General features: G+C 49.3%; 1 protein-coding gene across 1 annotated transcript in view; it reads right to left on the bottom strand.

The window, feature by feature from the left end:
• COL15A1 (collagen type XV alpha 1 chain) overlaps positions 1–21,070 on the bottom strand; it is a 109,941-nt gene extending 88,871 nt beyond the window's left edge. Inside the window, exons 1-2 of the mRNA XM_025919598.2 lie at positions 20,642–21,070; positions 20,480–20,565 (exon numbers count right to left, since the gene is read on the bottom strand). Coding sequence (XP_025775383.1) covers positions 20,480–20,565; positions 20,642–20,652 — 97 coding nt within the window. The 5' untranslated portion in view covers positions 20,653–21,070. The remainder of the gene's footprint in view (positions 1–20,479; positions 20,566–20,641) is intronic.

The raw sequence follows: 21,070 nt of genomic DNA, 5'->3' as shown, positions 1-21,070 counted from the left end.
GGGCCCCAACCGTGATGAGCTACAAATGAGCAGCTTCCTATCCAGGCTAATGGAATGCTGGGTCCCCTGAGGGACTAGATCTCACTGATTGGCAACAGGAGGGCCCTAGGGCGTGGATTGAGATGTCCAAGTGGCCCCAGGCTGGCGGTGAGTGAATACAAAGAGGCTTGGGAGTCCTAGCCCAAGGGCCTGGGTGTGTCAGGTCAGGGTTCTGCAGCCGAGAGTAAGCTGATGGCCTCCAAGGGACCCAATCCCCAAGGGAAAGATGTCCTGAGCAGAAAGAGCCCAGGCCTTCCAGGGGAAATGGGACAGCTACTTCCCTTGCCTCTCCAGCTTCCCCGTGCCCCGTGCTGGGCCTAAGGGCCTACAGTCACCCAGGGAAGCCACTGCAGCCACACTGGGAAGCTGGGGCTCAGGGCCTACTCCTGGATGCCTACAGATGAGTCACGCCATCTGGCCAAGAAAGCCTCCCTGGGTGAATTTCCCAGGAAGCTCCAATTTCTCACTACTCTGTTATTATCTGTTCACTTGCCTGTGTCTCCCACCAGCCTATGAGCCCTTGAGGGTGCAGGCCTCATGTTCTGCTTTCATTTCTGTATCTCCCACCTTCACCCACCTCTCTAACATGGGGCCTTGCCTGGGGTAAGCAAAAACTGAGCACTGATGGATGGAATGATGATCGGACGGATAGATGGATGAACAAATAATGCACATGTGAGTGAATGGATGAGCTTAATGGATTCTGGACAAGAGTGATTGCAGGCTTGACCTAACATTCCATATTTATTGCCATCAATCGAAAAAGTCTAATGAACTCCAGGTGTTGCCATAGTAATGCCACCAGCACCGTTAGCTCAATATGCACCTAATAGACTAGCTCTCACCTGATACCCACTATTAAGATATAATAAAATAGTATTATTATATTACAAAAGCTTGATGCTAACTTTCCTGAGGGCTGGAGTCTCCCATCCTTTTGGCTGACCCTTAAGCAGGAGGGCTCTGAATGACCAGTCTTTTGCAAAACGTCTGCTCTTGGCTCTCACCCACTAAGTTGGGAGTGCCTCCCTTAAATACACTGGCCTCTTAGACTTCAGACTAAATTCCAGCCGCCTCCACCTTCCCCCTCCCTGAAGTGAGGGTCTGAGTGGAGGATGTGAGCAACATGTGCTTCCCCTTCTCCCTTACATATTGTTAGGGTCTTGAAGTTTGGCTGGAGGCCTCAGGGAAGCTGCCCACATGGGTATCAGACATGAGCTGGGGCCACTGGACAACTGGGATGGGATGGGATGGGACAGACCAGCCCTCCAGGTCCTGGGGGGAGAACAGAAAGATTCCTGCTCCTGGTTGCATCCCCTAGCCCCATCCCCACCCAGGAAGCAAGACACTGGATGGGAGGAGCTTCAAATGGTGGGAGGAGCTTAAAAGACTGACAGTTCTGGGGCTTTCTAAGCCTTTCTCTTAAGTGAGGTATATTCTCAGGTGTTTCTTGAATTTTTTGGCATGGGTGACACCACCTGGTCAGCAAAATCTCTTAAAGAGCTGCTATCCACGTGGGTCAACTCAGTCATGATTTATATTATCCCAGCCACAATGTGGCCACAAGGGGAGAATGGGTTCTGGAGGGGTCTTTCCTTTCACCCTCTCCTGGTCCCAGTCGAGGGTTCTGCCCTTGCCTACAACGAGTGTCCAGTGGCTGACCTTGTCCAGACTTGGCTCTGGGCTAGACTCTGGGAGACCAAGAGGATGCAGTATCTGGTCTACAAGTAGCTCTGAGCCTAGTAGAGGGAATAAGACACCAACGCAGTGTCCTGATACAGGTGGCCTGAACTGGAAGGCTCTGCACAGGTGGACGTGGCCGAGACAGCAGAGCGCAAGCTAACCCACCATAAGGAAAATGAGGGGTATGTGAGCAGCTCCGGGGGAGGGAGCAACAGACCCTAAGATAATCTCCAGCATTCGAGCAGAAAGGAGAGAGTTACAAACTCAGGTAAATACAGATTTAGAAGTGCTAAAGTAACATGCATCACGTAATCTCAGGACAATTTGATAAAGTGGGGACTACTGCTATCTCATTTCACAGATGAAGGCCACAGAGCTGGTGCGTGGGTGGCTGGGACTCAAATGTAGGTGACTTGAGGTCCTCTCCAGCTCTTTCTACTCTTATCATTTTTTCACGTAGGGGACAAGAGCCAGATTGCAGAGAAGCTTGAATGTCAAGTCAAGGAGACCAAAATGTATCCAACAGGCCACGGGGAGCCTCAGCAGGTTTCTGAGGAAAGCCACAGCTGACCATTTTAGGAGGCATCACTACCTCACCCCGAGCTGCTGCCCCTGGCAGCCAGGCCCCCTTCCTTCCCTTGCCAAGGAGAGGGTGGAATTGGTGAATTGGAATGTGGAGCGAAGGCGGTCGTTTGGCAACAGCAGGAGACATACTTTCCTGCAGCCTCTGGGGCACTTGGCATGTTACGCCCCAGGCAGAATCGAGCTTCCCTGGGAGCAGTCCGGGGTGTCCCAGCAGACGAGTCTGTGTGAACTCAGCCAGGGCAGAGAAGCAGCCTGGCAGAATGAGTTCAGGCTTCCAGCATGCACTGCAAAATCTCACTACACGGACCAAGGCTGGTGCAGGTCTGTGGAGGCCTTCGGAGCTGGGGGAGGACCTCAGGAAACACAGGTCCAATGTCCCCAAAATGAGAAAACTGGGGCCCAGACTGACGGTGTGAGTCACCCCAGTGCCCATGGCATGTCAGGTTCCCACAACTGTCTACTCTCCAGGCCCCTTCTCCCCAAAACCCTGAAGAAGGCGAGGCACAGGACAGCACCCCACCCAGTGCTTGATACACATTAGGGGCACAATGTGCAAACGAATGCACGCGTGCCTGTAGTGGGGGCCTGCGGTCCACACGTACAATGACTTGGGTGCTGTCGAGCAGGCGGAAACAAACGACCTAAGAAATTTGTCGTGCAGCTGTTATCGAACACACTGCTTCTCTCTGCAAACTGTCCTGCTCAACTGTGCAAAGACCTGCTCCCTGCTGGATGCTGGAACCCATTTGGCTCTGCAATGGGACGGGAGTTTCGGCGAACAGCTGGAACAGATGGTGACCCTGAAGTCATATTTTGCAACAGGCTGATGCTTGTTTAATCTAGATGAAAATACAGCTCCATGGTCCTCACATGTTGGCTGGAGGAAGGGTGGTGGAGAGCAACGGGAGGGAGAATCAGAGATTCCAAGGTGAGTATCCAGGAGATACCTCTACCTGGAAACCCGGAACTCAGGGTGACGCAGGGGGAGAGGATCCCAGGAGGACCAGCCTCCCTGACCACAGGTGCAGGGGAAAGGGCACGGAATTGGACTTCAGACAGGCCTGTGTGCGAGTCCTTGCTCCAACGCCTACTAGCTAGTAACCTTGGTCCAGTTCTTTCACATTTCTGAGCATTAGCTTCTTTACCTGGACGTGGAGATGCCAATGTCTGGCTCTCAGGGTGGTGGTGCAGGGCAAGGTCAGGTGCCAAGCACACCTTGTTCGTCCATCATTCACGGATTCATTCACGTATTCACTCAGTCATTGTAAATATTATCAAGCACCAAGCACCACAAGCCTGGCACTGCTGCTGTTGGAGAGTCAGCAGTGAATAGGACAGACGTGCCCCCTGCCTCCATGGCCTGTGTGCTCTAGCACTGAGCTCCTTCCTCATCCCTGGCAAAACCACCACCGGAGGGCCTTAGAACACTGATGCCTGGCTGCCGCCACCCCGGTCGGAATCTCTGGGGATGAGGCCAGGGATGCCGTCATGCGGCAACGTGAGGTTCATGGTTTAGGAAGAAGCTCCCATCCACTAAGGGCATGCTGCCTGCCTCCGGCTCTCTCCGAGCTCTCCCCTAGCGTTACTTGCTGAACGCCTGGCACAGCCCTGGAGGTGGGACCTCTACCCACCTCTCCCCATCCCACATCAAGGTGAGGAATCCGGCACTCTGTCTGAGTGATCTGCCCAAGTCACAAAGCTCAGAAAAAGCGGAATTGGGGTTTGAAGTCCATCTGATGATTCCAGAGCTCAGCTCTAACCACATGCTGCCACAGCCCATAAGCTGAGGGACCTGAGCTTATGTGAATGCCTGCCCTCGGCTCTCCTCGCATGTCCCTGGGGATGGGACAGACTGACTGTGCATCTACAGTCACTCTTGGAACTTGGGAATTTCAGGGTGGTGCCGTGTCCCCCACCTGCACATCAGAAGACCCAGATCCAGGCCTTCTGTATTCCAGCTGTGTGGCTTTCATCTTTGCATCTATAATTTATTTTGTTTTTTTTAATGTTTATTTTGAGAGAGTGTGTCCTGCCCATGAGGGCAAGCGTGTGCATGTGCGGGGGAGGGGCAGAGATGGGGGGAGAGAATCCCAAACAGGCTCTGTGCTGTCAGTGCAGAGCCGGACGTGACAGCATGACCTGAGCCAAAATCAAGAGTCAGACACTTAACTGACTGAGTCACCCAGGTGCCCCTCCATCAGTGAAGAAGAAATCCTGAAAGTCCCACATGTTCTGGGTCCTCGAGGCTCCCAGTGGGTTTTGAAGGAGGCAAAGTGTTTGGGGGATCTCCAGGCCCTTTCAGAGAGGAGCTGTAGGAGCCAAGCTCTCCAACATGCATGAATGGTGAACTGTGTCTTCTCCCACAAGAGCCACTATGCGGCATGGACCACATTGGGTAGGAGGCTGTCTCCAAAGGGTGATTCTTAGAAACCCTGAGCCTGAGTGGGACTGGCCGGTCTCTCGTATGCATATGCACGAGGAACATTTTTCACATTCCCCCCAACCTTCCTATGCTAATGCTACCCCACACACTGATTCCTGGAAAGGTAAATGCAGATCGAGAGGGGAAAGCTTCTTGCAGCCATGAACACATACACACAGCTATTCATTCATCCAGCATTCATTGAGTACCTGCTGTCCAGCAGGCACTATTCTAGGTGCTGGAGATCCAGCAGTGACAGACAAACAAGTTCCTTCCCTCATGGAACTGACAGTCCTAACACAAGAGCTTCGGAGAGCAGTAATTTTCATCTTGTCAACAACAACAAAAATATTAAGAACCCCTTCCACACACAAGTGCATTAGGCATTTGCAGATGGAGAAAATGTTTATGCAAGAGTGGGTTCTGACACCCACTGCCATAATTCTGAGCCTCCTCCACAAGTTAGGGACCTCAAATCTATATACAGCATCATCTCCACTCAAGCATCCTACCATCAGGGAGAGGGGACCCTATTCCTGACTATCTGGGTCTAGCCAAAGAGCCCCCCAGAGCTTGGAAACGTAATTAAAGCCTCCTGCTTTATCTCTAAAAACCCTCAACTTTTGCACTCCACTCCATAATATATGTGTGCTGTTCCTTTTAGTATAAAATGTTCTAAATTATTCCCCAGTTATTACTGGACTTCCCACCCCACCCCAAGTTACCAACCTCTGAGTAAAGTGGATGCAGAAAATAAACAATGTGGCTTTGCATGCCACAGTCACACAGCCATGGACCATGAGCACAGCCAGTTTGAGACGGTCTCTAGGGGAATGGCCTAGACAGAGGGGGTAATGCATCATCTATATCCCACCATTAAAAATTTTTTTTGACATTTATTTTTGAGAGACAGAGAAGGAATTGGAAAGGGGCAGAGAGAGAGGAAGACACAGAATCTGAAACAGGCTCCAGGCTCTGAGCTGTCAGCACAGAGCCCAATACCGGGCTCAAACTCACAAACTGTGAGGTCATGACCTGAGCTGAAGTTGGTTGCTTAACTGACTGAGCCACTCAGATGCCCCGGTATATCCCACCATTTTTAAAGAAGTTACTCTCTTGCATAAACACTTCTAAAAGTTTCCCACCAGAGTTATTTACTTCCAAGATCTTGTTTCTGTTCCATGGGGAGAGAATTAATTCTGCATTGTGTGTTTATGGATGCACGTTCAGAATACAGAGATCCAGAGAGAGACAGAAATCAAAAGAGATAATATCATATCTGGATGGGCTTACAGCTGGTCCAATCCCTTCATTTCATAGACAGGAAGAAGCTTTTCAAAGCCAAGGCTAACTGGAGTCTAACTGCAGAGGGCAATTCTTAGAATCCTTTCCCCATGTGACATTCATGGCCTGTTGGTGAGGCAGCTGTGACAGGCTCCGGGTGGCCGAGGCTCTGGGTGGCTCTCACTCCAGCCCTGCTCCCCTATCATTTTGCTGCAAATCTCTTAAATGCACTTCTCCTGTGCATTTAAAGAAAGAGATGGAGACCCCAGACCCCCCTCCCTAGAGCAGTTCGCTCTCTGCAATTAGAGGCACCAGCAGGGCAGGAGGCAGGACCCAGAGGCCCCTAGCCCATGGATCCTGGGCTATGAGCACTGCATGGGACCCATGGGACTTGAGGGAAGCCAAGATGTTGGCCCCACTGGAGGCCAGGTGTGGGGAAACAGTTTCTGGATGGAGGTTCTGTGTTCATCTCCAGACCCCCCACAGCCTCCCCTCCCACACCACGCTCAGGCTGCACACAGGCTGCTGTTTCCCCCCTCTCCTCATTCTGATCCCTTGATCTGGAACATTCCAATCCTCTTCCAACCCACCAGCCCCACCCCATTTCCTGGCTAAATCGATTCATCCCTCACATCTCCTCTTAAATGTCACTCCTCATGGGGTCTTTCCTGAAACCCCGGTGCTGATGAGAGTGGCCAGGTCTGTGCTCTCATAGGTCCCTGTACTTCTTCTTAACATTTGTTTACCATTTACAAATATTTAGGGGGTTTTCGTACAATTATTTATTTAGTGTCTATGTCCCCCATAGACTGCCGGCTCCCAGAGGGTGGGAACCATGCCTGTCTTGTTCATCATGTGATGCCCAGCACATACCACATTGCCTTGTAGGCCATCAATGAATATTTATTCAGTAAAAGTGAGTGAACAAATGAATGAATGAATATCCTACCAGATATGGCAGGCAGGATGGTGAAGTCTAAGGAGGCCTGAAAGTTTACAATTAATTGTATCCCACCCTCCCTCCCACCCTGGCAAAGTTCTTATTTAGCTATATTTCACTTTTCCCCACAACAGAGTATGGCTTTTTATGTCCCTCCAGTGGAAGGTCAATGATTCCAAAGATGAATGGCCTCATCCCAGCCCTCCTATCCTTGGCAAGACGGATTTGAGTAGGGAATTCTGATCCCTACTGGAATGAATCAGGTATAAGCACTGTGCTCAGAGCTTTGGGGACATGATTTCATGTCCTCATCACAAGAACTCTGAGATGGGTACTATTATTATCTCCCACTCTACAGATGAGGAAACAGAGGCTAGAAGAGGATTCGTAAATCATCCAAAGTCACCAGCTGGTATGTTCAAATCCTAGAACTGCAGCCAGCTCTGTCTGATCCCACAGCCCCAGCACTTAACCACCATGCTACAAAGGCCATGTACACACACATCCCCCAGCATCTGGGTGATTCTAACCTGGGGCTTTGCATTTTTTTTCCCTTTTTTCTTCCTTCCTTCCTTCCTTCCTTCCTTCCTTCCTTCCTTCCTTCCTTCCTTCCCCCTTCCTTCCATCCTTCCTACCTTCCTTCCTTCCTTCTTTCTTTGAGAGAGAGAGTGTGAAGGAGGAGCAGAGACAGAGGCAGAGACAGAGCATCCCAAGCAGGCTCCACGATGTCAGCACAGAGCCTGATTCAGTGCTCAATCCCATGAACTGTGGCATCATGACCTGAGCCGAAATCAAAAGTCAGATGCTTAACTGACTGAGCCACCCAGGCACTCCGGGGCCCTGCCTTTCTAACAAGCTCCCAGGTGATGCCAATGTGCTGGTGCAGGGACTGTTTTGAGTAGTAAGTCTATAAAGGAGAAAAGGCGAAAGAGGATTTCAGCAGGGCAGGGAGAGTATTCCAGCCCGCAGGTAGGCACTAGCAAATGCTGAGTGAAGGGAACATACTTGTGAAGTTGAGATCAGCAAGTATCTTGATGTGGCTGGAGCCAGGGCATGAAGACGGATAGGAGGGGACAAACAGCCTGGAGCTTCAGCCCAAGGAGAGTGGAATTTCAGGTGCTGTAATGGAACGCATGGAAGGGTTTTTAAGAGGGGGCACGACACGATGGGACCTGTGTTTCAATGAGCCACTCTACTTGCAGTGAGTGCTTGAGGACGGAAAGATAGAGGTCCTACCAGCAAGGGAGCAGCTACAACAATCCATTAGAAGACAAGACACAGGACTGACTCTGGGCAGATGGATGCAAGCAGGAGATTAGACACCAGAGACATTGAAAGGGCAAGATCAATTTCTTTAAAACAAAGCTGCAGGACTCTTTCCAGGCACTAACAATTTCTCAGCCAGTCCATGCCCTGGGACAACCACACAGAGCTGGTGGCAGATGTAAAATCAGGTGTGGGGCACCTGGGTAGCTCAGTAGGTTAAGCATCCGACTTTGGCTCAGGTCATGATCTCATGGTTTGTGAGTTCGAGCCCCACACCAGGTTCTGTGCAGACAGCTCAGAGCTTGAAGCCTGCTTCAGATTCTGTCTCCCTCTCTCTCTGTCCCCCCCCTCCAACTCATGCTCTGTCTCTCTGTCTCTTTCAAAAATAAATAAGCATTGGGGCGCCTGGGTGGCGCAGTCGGTTAAGCGTCCGACTTCAACCAGGTCACGATCTCACGGTCCGTGAGTTCGAGCCCCGCGTCGGGCTCTGGGCTGATGGCTCAGAGCCTGGAGCCTGTTTCCGATTCTGTGTCTCCCTCTCTCTCTGCCCCTCCCCCGTTCATGCTCTGTCTCTCTCTGTCCCAAAAATAAATAAACTTTAAAAAAATAAATAAATAAATAAGCATTAAAAAATTGAAGTATAAATAATAAAAATAAAATAAAATCAGGTGCATACAATTCCAATGAAGTCCCAACAGTACTCTTAGAAATGGGGCTCACCAACCACTTCTTCCAGTCCAACCACACAGTCTCCTTGGTGAGCCAGGCTTCTCCTGTCCTCGTACAGCAAGTATCTGAGTCTGAGAATGGAAGTGACTTGGTCAAGCTCCCACAGCCGAGCCCAGAATCGAGGAATCTGACCACTAGGTTATTGCTGTGCATTTTAGAGAACTTGCCCCAGCAGAGAAAATGAACACATTCAGCTGTAATCTGGTATCAGCCCACACTTGCAAATATTAAACAAGCAAAAACATTCCACTTCTCAGACTGGAAGTTTACATTCTAAAAGAAGAGGCGGGGGGGGGGGGGGGGAGACCCTGAAATGGAGCCATCTACTCCAGACAGTTAAACCTGAAGTAAAATTAGAAAATGTGTCACATGGAAAAACTCTGCAGTGAGAAATGGTTTCTGCCCCCCTCCCCCCTTTTTTTTCTTGCTGTGGGAGAGTGAGTAATTTGGCATTTTAACTAGACAGGGGGAGAGGGCAGCTTTGGTCTCTGCTTTGTGCCAAATACACACAGTTGTTGGGCACAGTTCTGTATCCTGACTTGCAGACTGGGATGGAGTGAGGCATCTGCCTAGCAACCAGACGAACAGGGATGAGGGCCACTGAGTTCAATTCTTTTCCCCAAGTGCCACAGCATTTGGCCATCTGAACTCAGGCATCCTATAATATTCATGCTAACAGTGCTTTTAAGGGTTCACCTGCTCTAACCCCTTCACTTCTCAGATGGGAAGCTGAGGCCCATAAAGAGGCAGAGAGCTAAGACAAAAGAAGAACAGGGGAATATCAAAGCTGAGCCTTTGGGAAAGTTTCTTCCGTGCCTCCCCCCACAGTTGCCATACTTGCCTCCTGAATCTAGGGGAACCCCTCCATGGCTGATGGTAACCTGAATGTACCAGGCTGCCATCAGGTTATTCGTTTAGTGAGCGTTGCCTGAGTACCTGCCAGGAGCCAGGCATGGAGCTAGGTACTGGGGGTACAGGGGATAGAATGTCCCCAGTTTAGACTTTTGAGGTGGCCCTCCCCCAGATTCTAGTTACTTTGGAGTTTGTGTGGTTTGAGGTCAGGCTATGAAGAGGAATATTCTGGGAGACAAAGCCAGAACACCACATCGGTGGGACATCCAGGGTCTCAAATGCCATGCTAAGAAGTGCTGTAATCATTTTCTATGGCTGCTATAAGAGATCACCCCAAATTTAGTGACTTATATTAACAAAAGCTTTTTATCTTACAGTTCTGTAAGTTAGAAGTCCAGCACAGATCTTATTTGGATAAAAAGTAAGGTATCAACAGACTGTGCTCCCTTCTGGAAGCTTCAAGGGAAAATCCATTTCTTGCCTTCTCCAGCTTCTAGAAGCCACCTGTGTTCTTTGGCTCATAGCCCCTTCCTGCATCTTAACACCAGCAAAGAAAGCCGGTCAAGTTCTCACGTTGCATCTCTCTGCCCTCCTCTCCTGCCCACCCCCTTCCATTCTTAAGGACCCTTGTGATTACACTGGCCCATCTAGATAGTCGAGGATTCTCACCCTCTTTTAAGATCAACTGATTACCAAGCAGGATTCCATCTGCAGTCCGAGTTCTCCTATGCCATGTGACCTCATCTAGTCACAGGCTCTGGAGATTAGGACATAGACACCTTTGGAGGGCCATGACTGCCTACCACAGGTGGTCAGCACGGGAAGATGACAGAGGGTTTTCAGCACAGGTAACATAATCAGAGTTGGTTTTGCAGTGCTGCTCAAACTGTAACGTGCATGTGAATCACCGGGGATCTTGTTAAAATGCAGATACTGATTTACTGGGTCTGTAGATGAGACTGGAGATGCTGCGTTTTTACCAACATCCCCCACGATGCTGATGCTGCCGGTACCTCTGAGTAGCAAGAAGCCAGAAGGCTACTGTCGCTGCAGTTGGGAGGCGGTGCAGTGTAGGGTGGAGGGAGACAGACCCGTGTGCTGAAAATAAAGACACAAGAAGCCAACTGCTACGATGTACGGCTGGGAGGGGAGAAGCAGCTGGCTGACCCAACTTCAGATGGAGTTGTGTGTATGATGCCACTGACACTGCATGAACTTGGGTTCGGTTTGTCACCAGCTTTTGGGCTCTCTAGACTTCAATTCTAGAATGGTTATAACTTTCCAGCACCCAAAAGAATACCTTCATTTTTCTTCTGTGACATGCATGCTATCCCTGACATATCTGTTATATCCAGTCCCTGCTCTCACGCCCACTCTGGTCCTCACACCATCCATCGCAGCGGAGGGCTGCGGGTGGTCTTTCAGCAGGGCTGGAGGCACACACAGACTTCGCTATGGTCAAGGGTTCATAATGCTGGGTTTTCACTAAGATCTCCACAGTCCCAGGCTTTGAATGACTCATTCATTAATGTATTCAAATGCTCATTGTGTCCGTTTGGTGCCATGTCAGATGCTGAGGAAACATGGATAAATAAAACAGGGTTCCCGCCCTCAGGGAACCCACAGACATGTGGGAGCAGGGAAGGAAGGAGGTATTGAATGGGTCCCCAATTACAGGCCCAAGGCTTACCTTGTTAGTCTTCATAGTAGGAATTATTGACCCAATTTACAGGTAGGGATGATAAGGGAAAGGGAGGTCACTCAATGGGAAGTAGCAGAGTTGAGATTTGAACTCAGGACCCAGGCTCCCAGAGCTCCTATGCCTGAGCTACACCCCCTGAAGGTCCCTCTGGGATCCAGTGCGAGCTCTGTCACTCACATGTGTTGCAACCACAGACAGGTACTTTCGTCTCTGGGACTCGGGATTGCCACCTCTGAAAGGGGGCCCTTGGACTGCATGGTTTGTTCTCAACCCTGGCTGCACCCTTGAATCACACCAGGAGCTTTTCAAACCCGCCAACGACTAGACTTCACCCTAGAGGAATTCAGAATCCTGGAAGTGGGGAAGGCTGGGCATCACATCATTCTGAATCTCCAAGTGATTCTAAGGTGCAGCCAGGGTTGAGAACCACCAAGGTCCTTGAACATGACCTCTGGAACTCCAATTTCCTGAAGAATCCTCTTCTCTTCCAGCCCTTACAAGGCATGTGCAAAATGAATGAATGAAGCAGGAGGGAAAAAGGGAGGAAGGATTCCTGACTCCATTCAACTAAGGAAGATATGAGGCAGTAATGCAGCACTGTCTCTTTACCTGCTGTCCTTTTCTCCTTTTGGATTAGAGAAACAGCAGCAGCAGATAAAGGAGGGGTGAGCCAGTCTTGTGTGCTGCTGCGGGAAGTGCAAATTACTATCACCTTCCCAAAGAATGCAACAGAAACTTTCAAAATGGGCATGCATCGGGCCAACAATTTGTTTTAGGAATTTATGTTCGGAAATAACTGCAGAAAAGGTCAAATGCAGAGCTACAAGAGTAAGGTCATCATGATAGTGTTTATAACAGTGAACAGCCAGAAATAGTCTGAAGGCATATAAGGGGGCTAGTTTAATAATGGGGCATACGTACAATGAAAGATTATTTAAATTACAAAGGATGTTAGGAAATAATATTTAGTGTCCCAGAGGAAGTGTTTAGATGACTACTAAGGAAAAAAATGCCGAGCAACACAACACAATGTTGACAGAATGATCTATTCTTTTTATAACATATGTGCATATTTCAGCAAATAACTTTGAAAAACTGTCCACCAAATGTCAGCAGCATCTGTCTCTGAGTCATGAGATAATATGTGACATTTATGACCTCTTTTCACCCCCTAGGTTTTTACAATGACTATTTTTTTTACTCTCAATTCTTTTTGACATCATTGAAAAAATAAGTCTCCTCTTTCAAAGGCTGCTTCCCTCTCCCTGCCTGCCCCATCTTCTGGCGGAAATAGACACCCCTACTTTGGTAGTGCTGAGGCTTGCTTGCACCTCCATTAGGACACACAGGATCAGTTCCCCAGCATTTAAGCCAGCTGTTGCTGCACACTGGTCTCTACTACTGAACCAGTAGTCAGTTCTGCTGAGTCCCTCTAGGACGGGTGCTCAGTCCAATGCATCTTTTTAGTCACCCACCACCCACCCCAGAGGGTCTCAGAGAGAGCAGGCGGCCAGGAAATACGGGAAGAAGACAGAAATCTATATGTCTACAAACGTATATATCTCTATAGTAGCCAGAACACAGAACAGGGAAGTTTTTCAAAGACTTTAGCAGATGTTTGCTTTGTGAAAAGACTAGTTGAAAAAGCCCTCCTGGTGGTAGATGGGGCTTTTAAGCTGGGCTCCATTTGAGCGCCTCAGTGATGGAAGGATGACTCCTGGAGAGACTTAAGGCAGGGCTACTCCCTGCACACCAGACTCTAGCTAAGCTCCTCCAAACCCAGGAAGGGGCCCCCTAATACCTGAACTCAGGGATCCTGCTCATTTGAGGCAGATATGCGGACCCTCAGAACAGATTTCTTCCCTGTCCAATCTTAAGTCATCCATGCCATGCAACAAGTGCAAAAATGAACTGGGTTGGATAAAACTGGTTCGGTTTGGGTTGGCTTGACTTGAGGTGGGTTGTACTAGATTAGGTTGCATTGAGTTAAATTGAGTTCTGATGGGGATAAGGGGTGGGATGCACTCATTAGGTGACCCTAGCCTCATAACTCCCTCATTAAATCTTGCCCAATAATAGGTCTGGACCTTCTCCCAGATTCTGCTCTAACCATAGACTTTTTCTCTCTTGAGTTGGGGTGGAACAGAGGAAGGTGGTCAGCCAGCAAACCTGCTCCTCCCAACGCCTCTGATGCATCTCAGCTCCTCTGGGCTCTGTGTCGACAGCAGCAGCTCAGGCCCCATGATCTGCTGCTCTGACTTTGAAGCCTTATTTGCCATCCATTCTCCTTATTGCACATTAGCATCTTCAACTGAATCTCACTGTAAGATTTCTTCCTCTTTGATAACCCTCACCTGCTCACCACCTCGCCAACACTCCCAGTATCCAATCATATCATGAAAAACCTGGGTGATAAATCAGTCTGTACTAAAAAATGTATGGCTTAATGAACGAGACAGGGGTGACTTCCCTTACCAGATTTTAAAATATATTACGAAGCAACAATGATCAGGGCTCCTGGATGGCTAGGTCGGTGGAGCCTCCGACTCTTGACTCAGCTCAGGTCATGATCTCACAGTTTGTTGGGCTCCACACTGACAGTGCAGAACCTGCTTGGGATTTTCTCTCTCTCTCTCTCTCTCTCTCTCTTTACCCCTGCCCACAAAATAAATATTTTTTAAAGCAATGATCATGAAGACCATGTGGGATTTAAAAAACACGCACATGCATAGGTACAGGGAAGTGACCAAAGTAGAGGTTTGAGAAAAAATTTTTGACCATTAAAGAAACAAACGTATATGACGACAACCAGAAGCAACATGATAATTGGTTAATAGCTCACATCTTAATTAGTGTTTTGGAGAATCCTGAGTACCATTTTGAAAGAAAAAAAAAAAAAAAAAAAACAACTGACTTCAGATTATACCCTATGTAATCTATGTAATTTACCTAATTTATGGTCCGTTTTAAGTAGGTCAAGCTATAGACATTAAAGGAAACCTTGAAAACAAACTCATATATTTAGCTAGCAGAGAAAAGATAAGTGTACAACTCTGGACAAAATGGAGGCCACTAGGAATAAGATGAGTGGGGATAAACAGGAAAACAAATTGTTTATGCAATTAGATGTAATGAAAAGAAAACAAAGAGCAAAGTAACATTAGCATAAATTCCTAACTAGTTATTAAAGTCACTAAAGGAGAAAAACCTAAAAGCCCCATAATGCACCCTCATTACTCAGCCATGGTCACCCCAGAGTTGGCAGAGCTGTGGAAGAATCGAGACGAATGACAATCCACAGATGATATGGTAAATTGGCGCGTTCTCTCCAGACCACGACCTGGACCTACCCATTCACTCCCTCTTTGATTCACTGAAAGGGTTTTCTGAATGCTCGCTCAGGCATTCTGGGATTCAGAGTTGGAAAGACCTAGCCCTGCCTCTTGGAGCTTCCCATGTAGCATGGGAGGCAAACGAATCATCAGTGGTCACGGTCCGGTCTGAGAAGCCCTGGGACCAAGGGACGAGTGGATAAACGGTGTCAGCCCAAAGGAAAAACACCCAACATGCCAGGCAGAGGAGGGCTTCCCAGAGAGGATGCTTAAAGGGTGAATGGGGGGTTGCCAGGTGGACAGGAAGAAAGGCATTCTCTCAAAGAGTGACCAGCCTATGCAGAGATGCAGAGGCGACATCGCATGTCTCATTCTGCAAGCTACCGGTGGTTTGGAGTGAGCCCAAGTCAAGAGGGGCTCTGTGTGGCTGGAGACCGGGAAGCCACAAAGGGCCCTCTGCAGCAAGGAGCATGACCCCCATCTTATGTAGAGTGAGAATCCAGTGAGAGCAATTAGAGGAGGAAGGAAAATGATTAAATTTGTATCTAAGAGAGATCTATCTAAATATGTAAGAAGCGTGCAACTACTTCTGTTCTTTGATGGGAAAGTAAGTCTGGGGTAATCTAGTCAAAAATAATAATAATCTAAAAAGAAAACAAAGATCATTTGTCAGAAGATGGTCCCAGCAGCTCTGTTTATAACAATGACAAAAGAGCCAAAGTCCAAGTGGCCAACCATGGACGACAAATGAGGCATGACCCACACCCTCAAGGTGCTCCCATGGTAAAGAGAGAGAAATAAACATACTGACAGTACAGGGGGACAATGCTGGTGCTGGAAGAGAGAGATGAGGGAATGGGGAGTTCAGTGATGAGAAAGCTTGGCCAGAGAGATGCCTCTTCCAGAGCGCCATTTAAGCTGGGAGGTAGAATTAGGCCTTAAAGAGAGACAGAAGGTAAGAAAGTGTACTCCAGACAGGGAGATTAGTTCACATCATGTGCAAAGCTGAAGAGACTACAAAATCCCAGCACTGCATGGGAAGCTGTGGCTGGTTCAGTGTGCCAGGAGCTTTCAGCCTGCACTCTGCTGTAAAACACACACATGGCACAGGATGTTACTACAGGAATTGCCCACTTTATACAAAACCAACAGGTTTACCCAGTAATTAAAACACTATAATCATTTATATTCATTGTAATTTCTAATGGCACGTCAGCAACAGTAGCTCACTACAGGCCAGGGCACAGGTAAGGCAGAGGCCAGAGATGGGGGGTCTCAGGTGTGATTCCTACCCACTTTGCTCTCCTTCAGGAAAGCATATCAGACGGCCATGAGCAAGAGTGAGATGATCTGAGGAAAAACCCAAACTGGCTCTGATTAGCATTCAGATTTGCCCCAAAGAAGATTTACAAATGGCCAAAAAGCACATGAAAAGATGCTCAATATCATTAGTCATCAGGGAAATGCAAATCAAAACAATGAGGGACCACTTCATACCCACTAAGATGACTGCAATTATAAAAAGTGTTGGCAAGGATGTGAAAAAAATCAGAGCCTTTGTACACTGCTGGTGGGAATGTGAAGTGGTACAGCCACTGTGGAAAGGAGTTTGGGAATTTCTAAAAAAAAAAAAAAATCTAAGCATGTAATTACCCTGTGACCCAGCAGTTCTGCTAAGTATATATACCCAAATTAATGAAAAGAAGTACTCAAATACTTGTATCAAATGTTCATAACAGCACTATTCACAAGAGCTAAAAGGAGGAAACAAATCAACGTCCCCATCAATGAAAGAATGGATAAACAAATTGTAGTATATCTATTCAGTGGAATATTACTCAGCCATTAAAAGGAATGAAGTACTGACACTTGCTACAAAATGAACGAATCTCAAAAACATTAAGCTAAGTGCAAGAAGCCAGACACAAAACGCACATACTTTATGATGCCGTTCATATGAAAGATCCAGAATAGGTAAATCCATAGAGACAGAGAGCAGTTTAGTGGTTCCCAGGGGCTAGTAGGATGAGGATGGGGGCCATGGGGAGTGACCACTTCATGGAAATAATGTTTTTCACTCTTTGGAGAGATGAACATGCTTTGGTACCAGACAGAAGTGACAGCTGTACAACAGTTTGAATGGACCGACTGCCACTGAATTGTACACATGAAAATGGCTAGTTTTGTTATGTGAATTTTACCTCAACAAAAAAGTCAACCAGGATAACCAGATGTCCGATAAATATATGAAAAGGTAATCAACTTAAATATCAGGAAAACATAAATTAAGACTATAGTAAGGGGTATCTGGGTGGCTCAGTTGACTTTTATCTGACTTTTGATTTCGGCTCAGGTCATGATCTTGTGGTTCATGAGTTCAAGCTCCACACTGGGCTCTGTGCTGACGGTGTGGAGCCTGCTTGGGATTCTCTCTCTCACCTTCTCTCTCTGCCCCTCCCACATGCTCTCTCTCTCTACCTCAAAATAAATAAGTGGAACTGAAATAAAAAAAATTTTTTTAAAAAGACTACAGTAAGATTCTCCTATGTACTCATTAGAAGGGCTGAAATTCAGCCCAGTGACAAGATCAAGTGCTGTTGAGGATTTGAAGAAATGGGGACTCTTATACCCAGTGGGTGACCACGCACCTCAGTACCACCATAGTGTAAGATGGTCTGGCACTGTCTGTGCAGTTGAAGGATGAACACACCCTGTTACCCAGCACCCCACTCCAAGACACAGAACCAACAGGGATATGTGCACATCCCTGAGACATGTACAAGAATGTTCGCAAACCCACCACTGTCTCTGCCGAAATGGAAACAACCCAAATACTGGAGACAAATGAATAGATGATGTACAGTATGTTAATACAGTAGAAAATTATACAGCAACAAAGATTAATTAACTACAGCCACACACAACAGTATAGACAAATCTGAAAACTGAATACACAGTGAAATAAGCCATGTATAAAGTTCAAATTCAAGTGGAACTGTAGAATCTGGGGATACATGCTTCGGTACTAAAGTTATTTCTAAAGAATAAGGAAGCAATCACCATAAAAGTCAAGGTGGTGGTTACCTCTGAGGGCAAGGAGAGAACAGTCACATCCAAGGGGCACAAGCTTCTGGGGCTCTCCTATTCTTGACCTGGGTTATGTGGCTGTTTGCTCTGTGATAAACACTTGGGCTGTAATTTTTGTGTGCACTTTTCTGAATGGATATTATATTTCACAATAAAACAGTATAAAGAAAAGTAACTAATTTGCACATATCGGGATTTTACTAACAGGAACAAATAACTTGTGAAACCGCTGCCCTTGTCCCCTAAAACCACCTTCTTATCTGCTAAAATAGCAGGTGTTCCAGGGGCGCCTGGGTGGCGCAGTCGGTTAAGCGTCCGACTTCAGCCAGGTCACGATCTCGCAGTCCATGAGTTCGAGCCCCACGTCAGGCTCTGGGCTGATGGCTCAGAGCCTGGAGCCTGTTTCCGATTCTGTGTCTCCCTCTCTCTCTGCCCCTCCCCCGTTCATGCTCTGTCTCTCTCTGTCCCAAAAATAAATAAACGTTGAAAAAAAAAAATTTTAAATAGCAGGTGTTCCAATGACACTGTAACTTTACTAGCTCAGCCATGACACATGAGGGGCACGAGGATCGGTACAGGGGATAGGGTCCCATTGACGAGGATCTCTTCAAACAGGGCAGGCCAGGAAAAACCCTCTAGAGTTGGGAAGCCTTGAGACTTTGGACCTCGGTTTCCTTATCTGGAGCACAAAGATAACAGTCCCAGTCCCTGACTCCTGGAGCACTTTTGAGGATTGGATGAATGTAACCCGGACATGCCCACACCTCTGCCTGAGCATATAAAGTGGTTTGCTTATAAGTGTTGGCCTTATTAAACGGCATGCAAAACTGGGCTTGCAGGAGGATATCTTACATGTCTAAGAGTTTCTGCAGAGGCCCAGAGGGACACTGAATACCCATCAGTTGCAGATGGCCCTCTCGTGGCCCTTTCCAGCTCCTGGCGGTTTCCTGCCACTCCCTTTTAACGCTTTCGATGGGAACAGGGCTTCCTCTGTGTTGTTTCTAACAACTGACTTGACATCAAGGAGAGCCTTCAAACACAGGAGGAGAAAGAAACACCAAAGTCTCTTTGCCCAGAATCTTCTTCCTTTTGGAGGCAGGGGTTGCAGCAAAATTCACGAAAGCCCATGAAACACAGGCCGCCCTCTACCGCTGAGCTGGCAGTGCCCTATATCACATGGGAAAGTGCAGCGTTTCGACATGGGGCATGGCGCTGAGAAGCCAGAACTGTGCTCCCTCTGCCCTCTGATCTACAAGAAATGCCAGCCTGGATGTTCTGGTGGGAAAAGTGGCCAGAGGCCAAGGAGACAATGGTCTAGGTTGTCCCAGGCTTTCTCTGGCATACAAAGAGTTAACCCAGGCCACCCCCTCAATCCTCAGTGTCCTTCAAAGGGAGAGAGGTTGCTGCCCCTTCTCCTCAGATACGTATTTTGTCCAGGCTGTGTACTGATCTCCTAAATCCAGGAGGGGTGGGACCCTTTGGAGAACACAGTTCTGCAAACTCGGCATGGAGAAAGGGCTGAGGGTGGAAGGACAGGAGCCTAGGATCCGGGCTCCAGTCCTGCCTTTTGGACAGGCCATTTCCTAAGCCTCCCTCATCCTCAGTGTCCTCTGTAAAAACTGCCTGCATTGCTTTCTAACAGCTATTGCAAGGACCAACCCATAGTTTCTATCGCTTATTTTGTGCCTAGTATGTGCCACAGTGTAGAAAGCGTATTACCTCTAATACCTCGTTTAATCTTCACAGCATCCCTATGAGGAAAGGTGGTCTAATTATTCCCGTTTTTTGGGGTGAGGAAACTGAGGCACGAAGAGGTGAAATCCATTGCCCAAGGTCACCTAACTCAGCCACGCTTCAAGCCCAGGCAGCCTGAACACAACTTAACCAAAATCTGTTTTAACTCAGACCCTACTAGTCATCCACCCTGCTCTGGGTCCTAGTGAGGAAAGTGAGGCTTGTGGAACAGAAGGGGACCAGATCCCCTGGCTCCCCGCCGGTAGTTCTTCTCACCACCCTGGGCGCCACTGCCCACCATGGATGGGACTCCTTCAGCTAACTCAGGGTAAGTTAGGCATCGAGGCGATTCAGTCCCGTTATTTCTTGCGCGGCAAAGGCGCCAGGTGTCTCTGCTAGCGATCACGCGGCCGCACCTGTGTGCAGAGCGGGCACCAGACCTGTCCTTACAATGAGCCAGCCGGCACACAGGACCGGCGTGCGGGCTCCGGGTGAGCTAGAGCTAACTGTCCCCTCGGAGCCGCTGGCGCTGCCCCGTACTTCCAAAGTCCCTCTGTGCCCACGACTGCAGGGGCCGCGCCCTAGCTGCACAGCGTCCAGATCGCGCGCCACCCGCCCGACGGGTCAGGGACCCCGGTTCGCCCCCTCGCATCCCCTTCACCGCCCGGGGAAGCGGCGCCGGGAGCGCCAGTGCGCACAGAGCGGCGAGGACTCCCTTTTATGTCCAGGAATGAGCGCGCACCGCAGGCACGCCCGCCGCCAAAAACCAACTTCCCCGGGGCGCGCGGAGGCAGCCGGGGCCACCCCCGGGCCGGGTCGCTTACCTGTCGCGGAGCGGGTCCGGGTGACAGAGGGGAGAAGCGCGGAGACCGAAAGCAGCAACAGCAGGGGCCACCACCGTCCGTTCCTCCTGCAAGAAGTGGGGGGCGAGAAGGTGAGGCGGGCGGGAGGGGCGAGGGCCCGGGGCGCGGGGAAGCGAGTCCTACCTTGGCGCCATCTCGCAGGCCAGCCGAGTCCCCCGAAGGCACTGTGCGCCCGGCTGAGCGCTGGCCGCCGCTCGCCCTTCCTGCAGCGAACAAAGGCGGCGCTGGGCAGCGGCGGCGGCGGCGGCGGGCAGGCTCCCGGCTCCCGGCCCGCGCCCTGAGTCACCCGCGCTCTGAAACCCGACTCCGCCGCGCCCTGCGCTCGCCCGCGCGCCGCGCCGCGCCCACCTAGGCCGGCGGCGCCGCACTCACGCCCCGGGGGTCCCGGCCGCCGCTGCCGTCCCCACGCCCCTTTCCCCCTTCGACGGACGCGCGCTCCCGGCCGCGGCCGCCACCCCGGGCCGCCTTATGTAACCTTCGAGAAAAGCCCCGTGCCCGCGCCCGTCTGGGTCAGCGGGACTCCGTTCCCTCCCGCCCTAACGTCTGTCCCGG

Source organism: Puma concolor, chromosome D4 (assembly GCF_028749965.1).
Source record: "Puma concolor isolate L17-30 chromosome D4, mPumCon1.1.hap2, whole genome shotgun sequence".
NCBI classification, from domain to species: Eukaryota; Metazoa; Chordata; class Mammalia; order Carnivora; family Felidae; genus Puma; species Puma concolor.
This window is presented reverse-complemented; position numbering and strand designations above follow the sequence as displayed.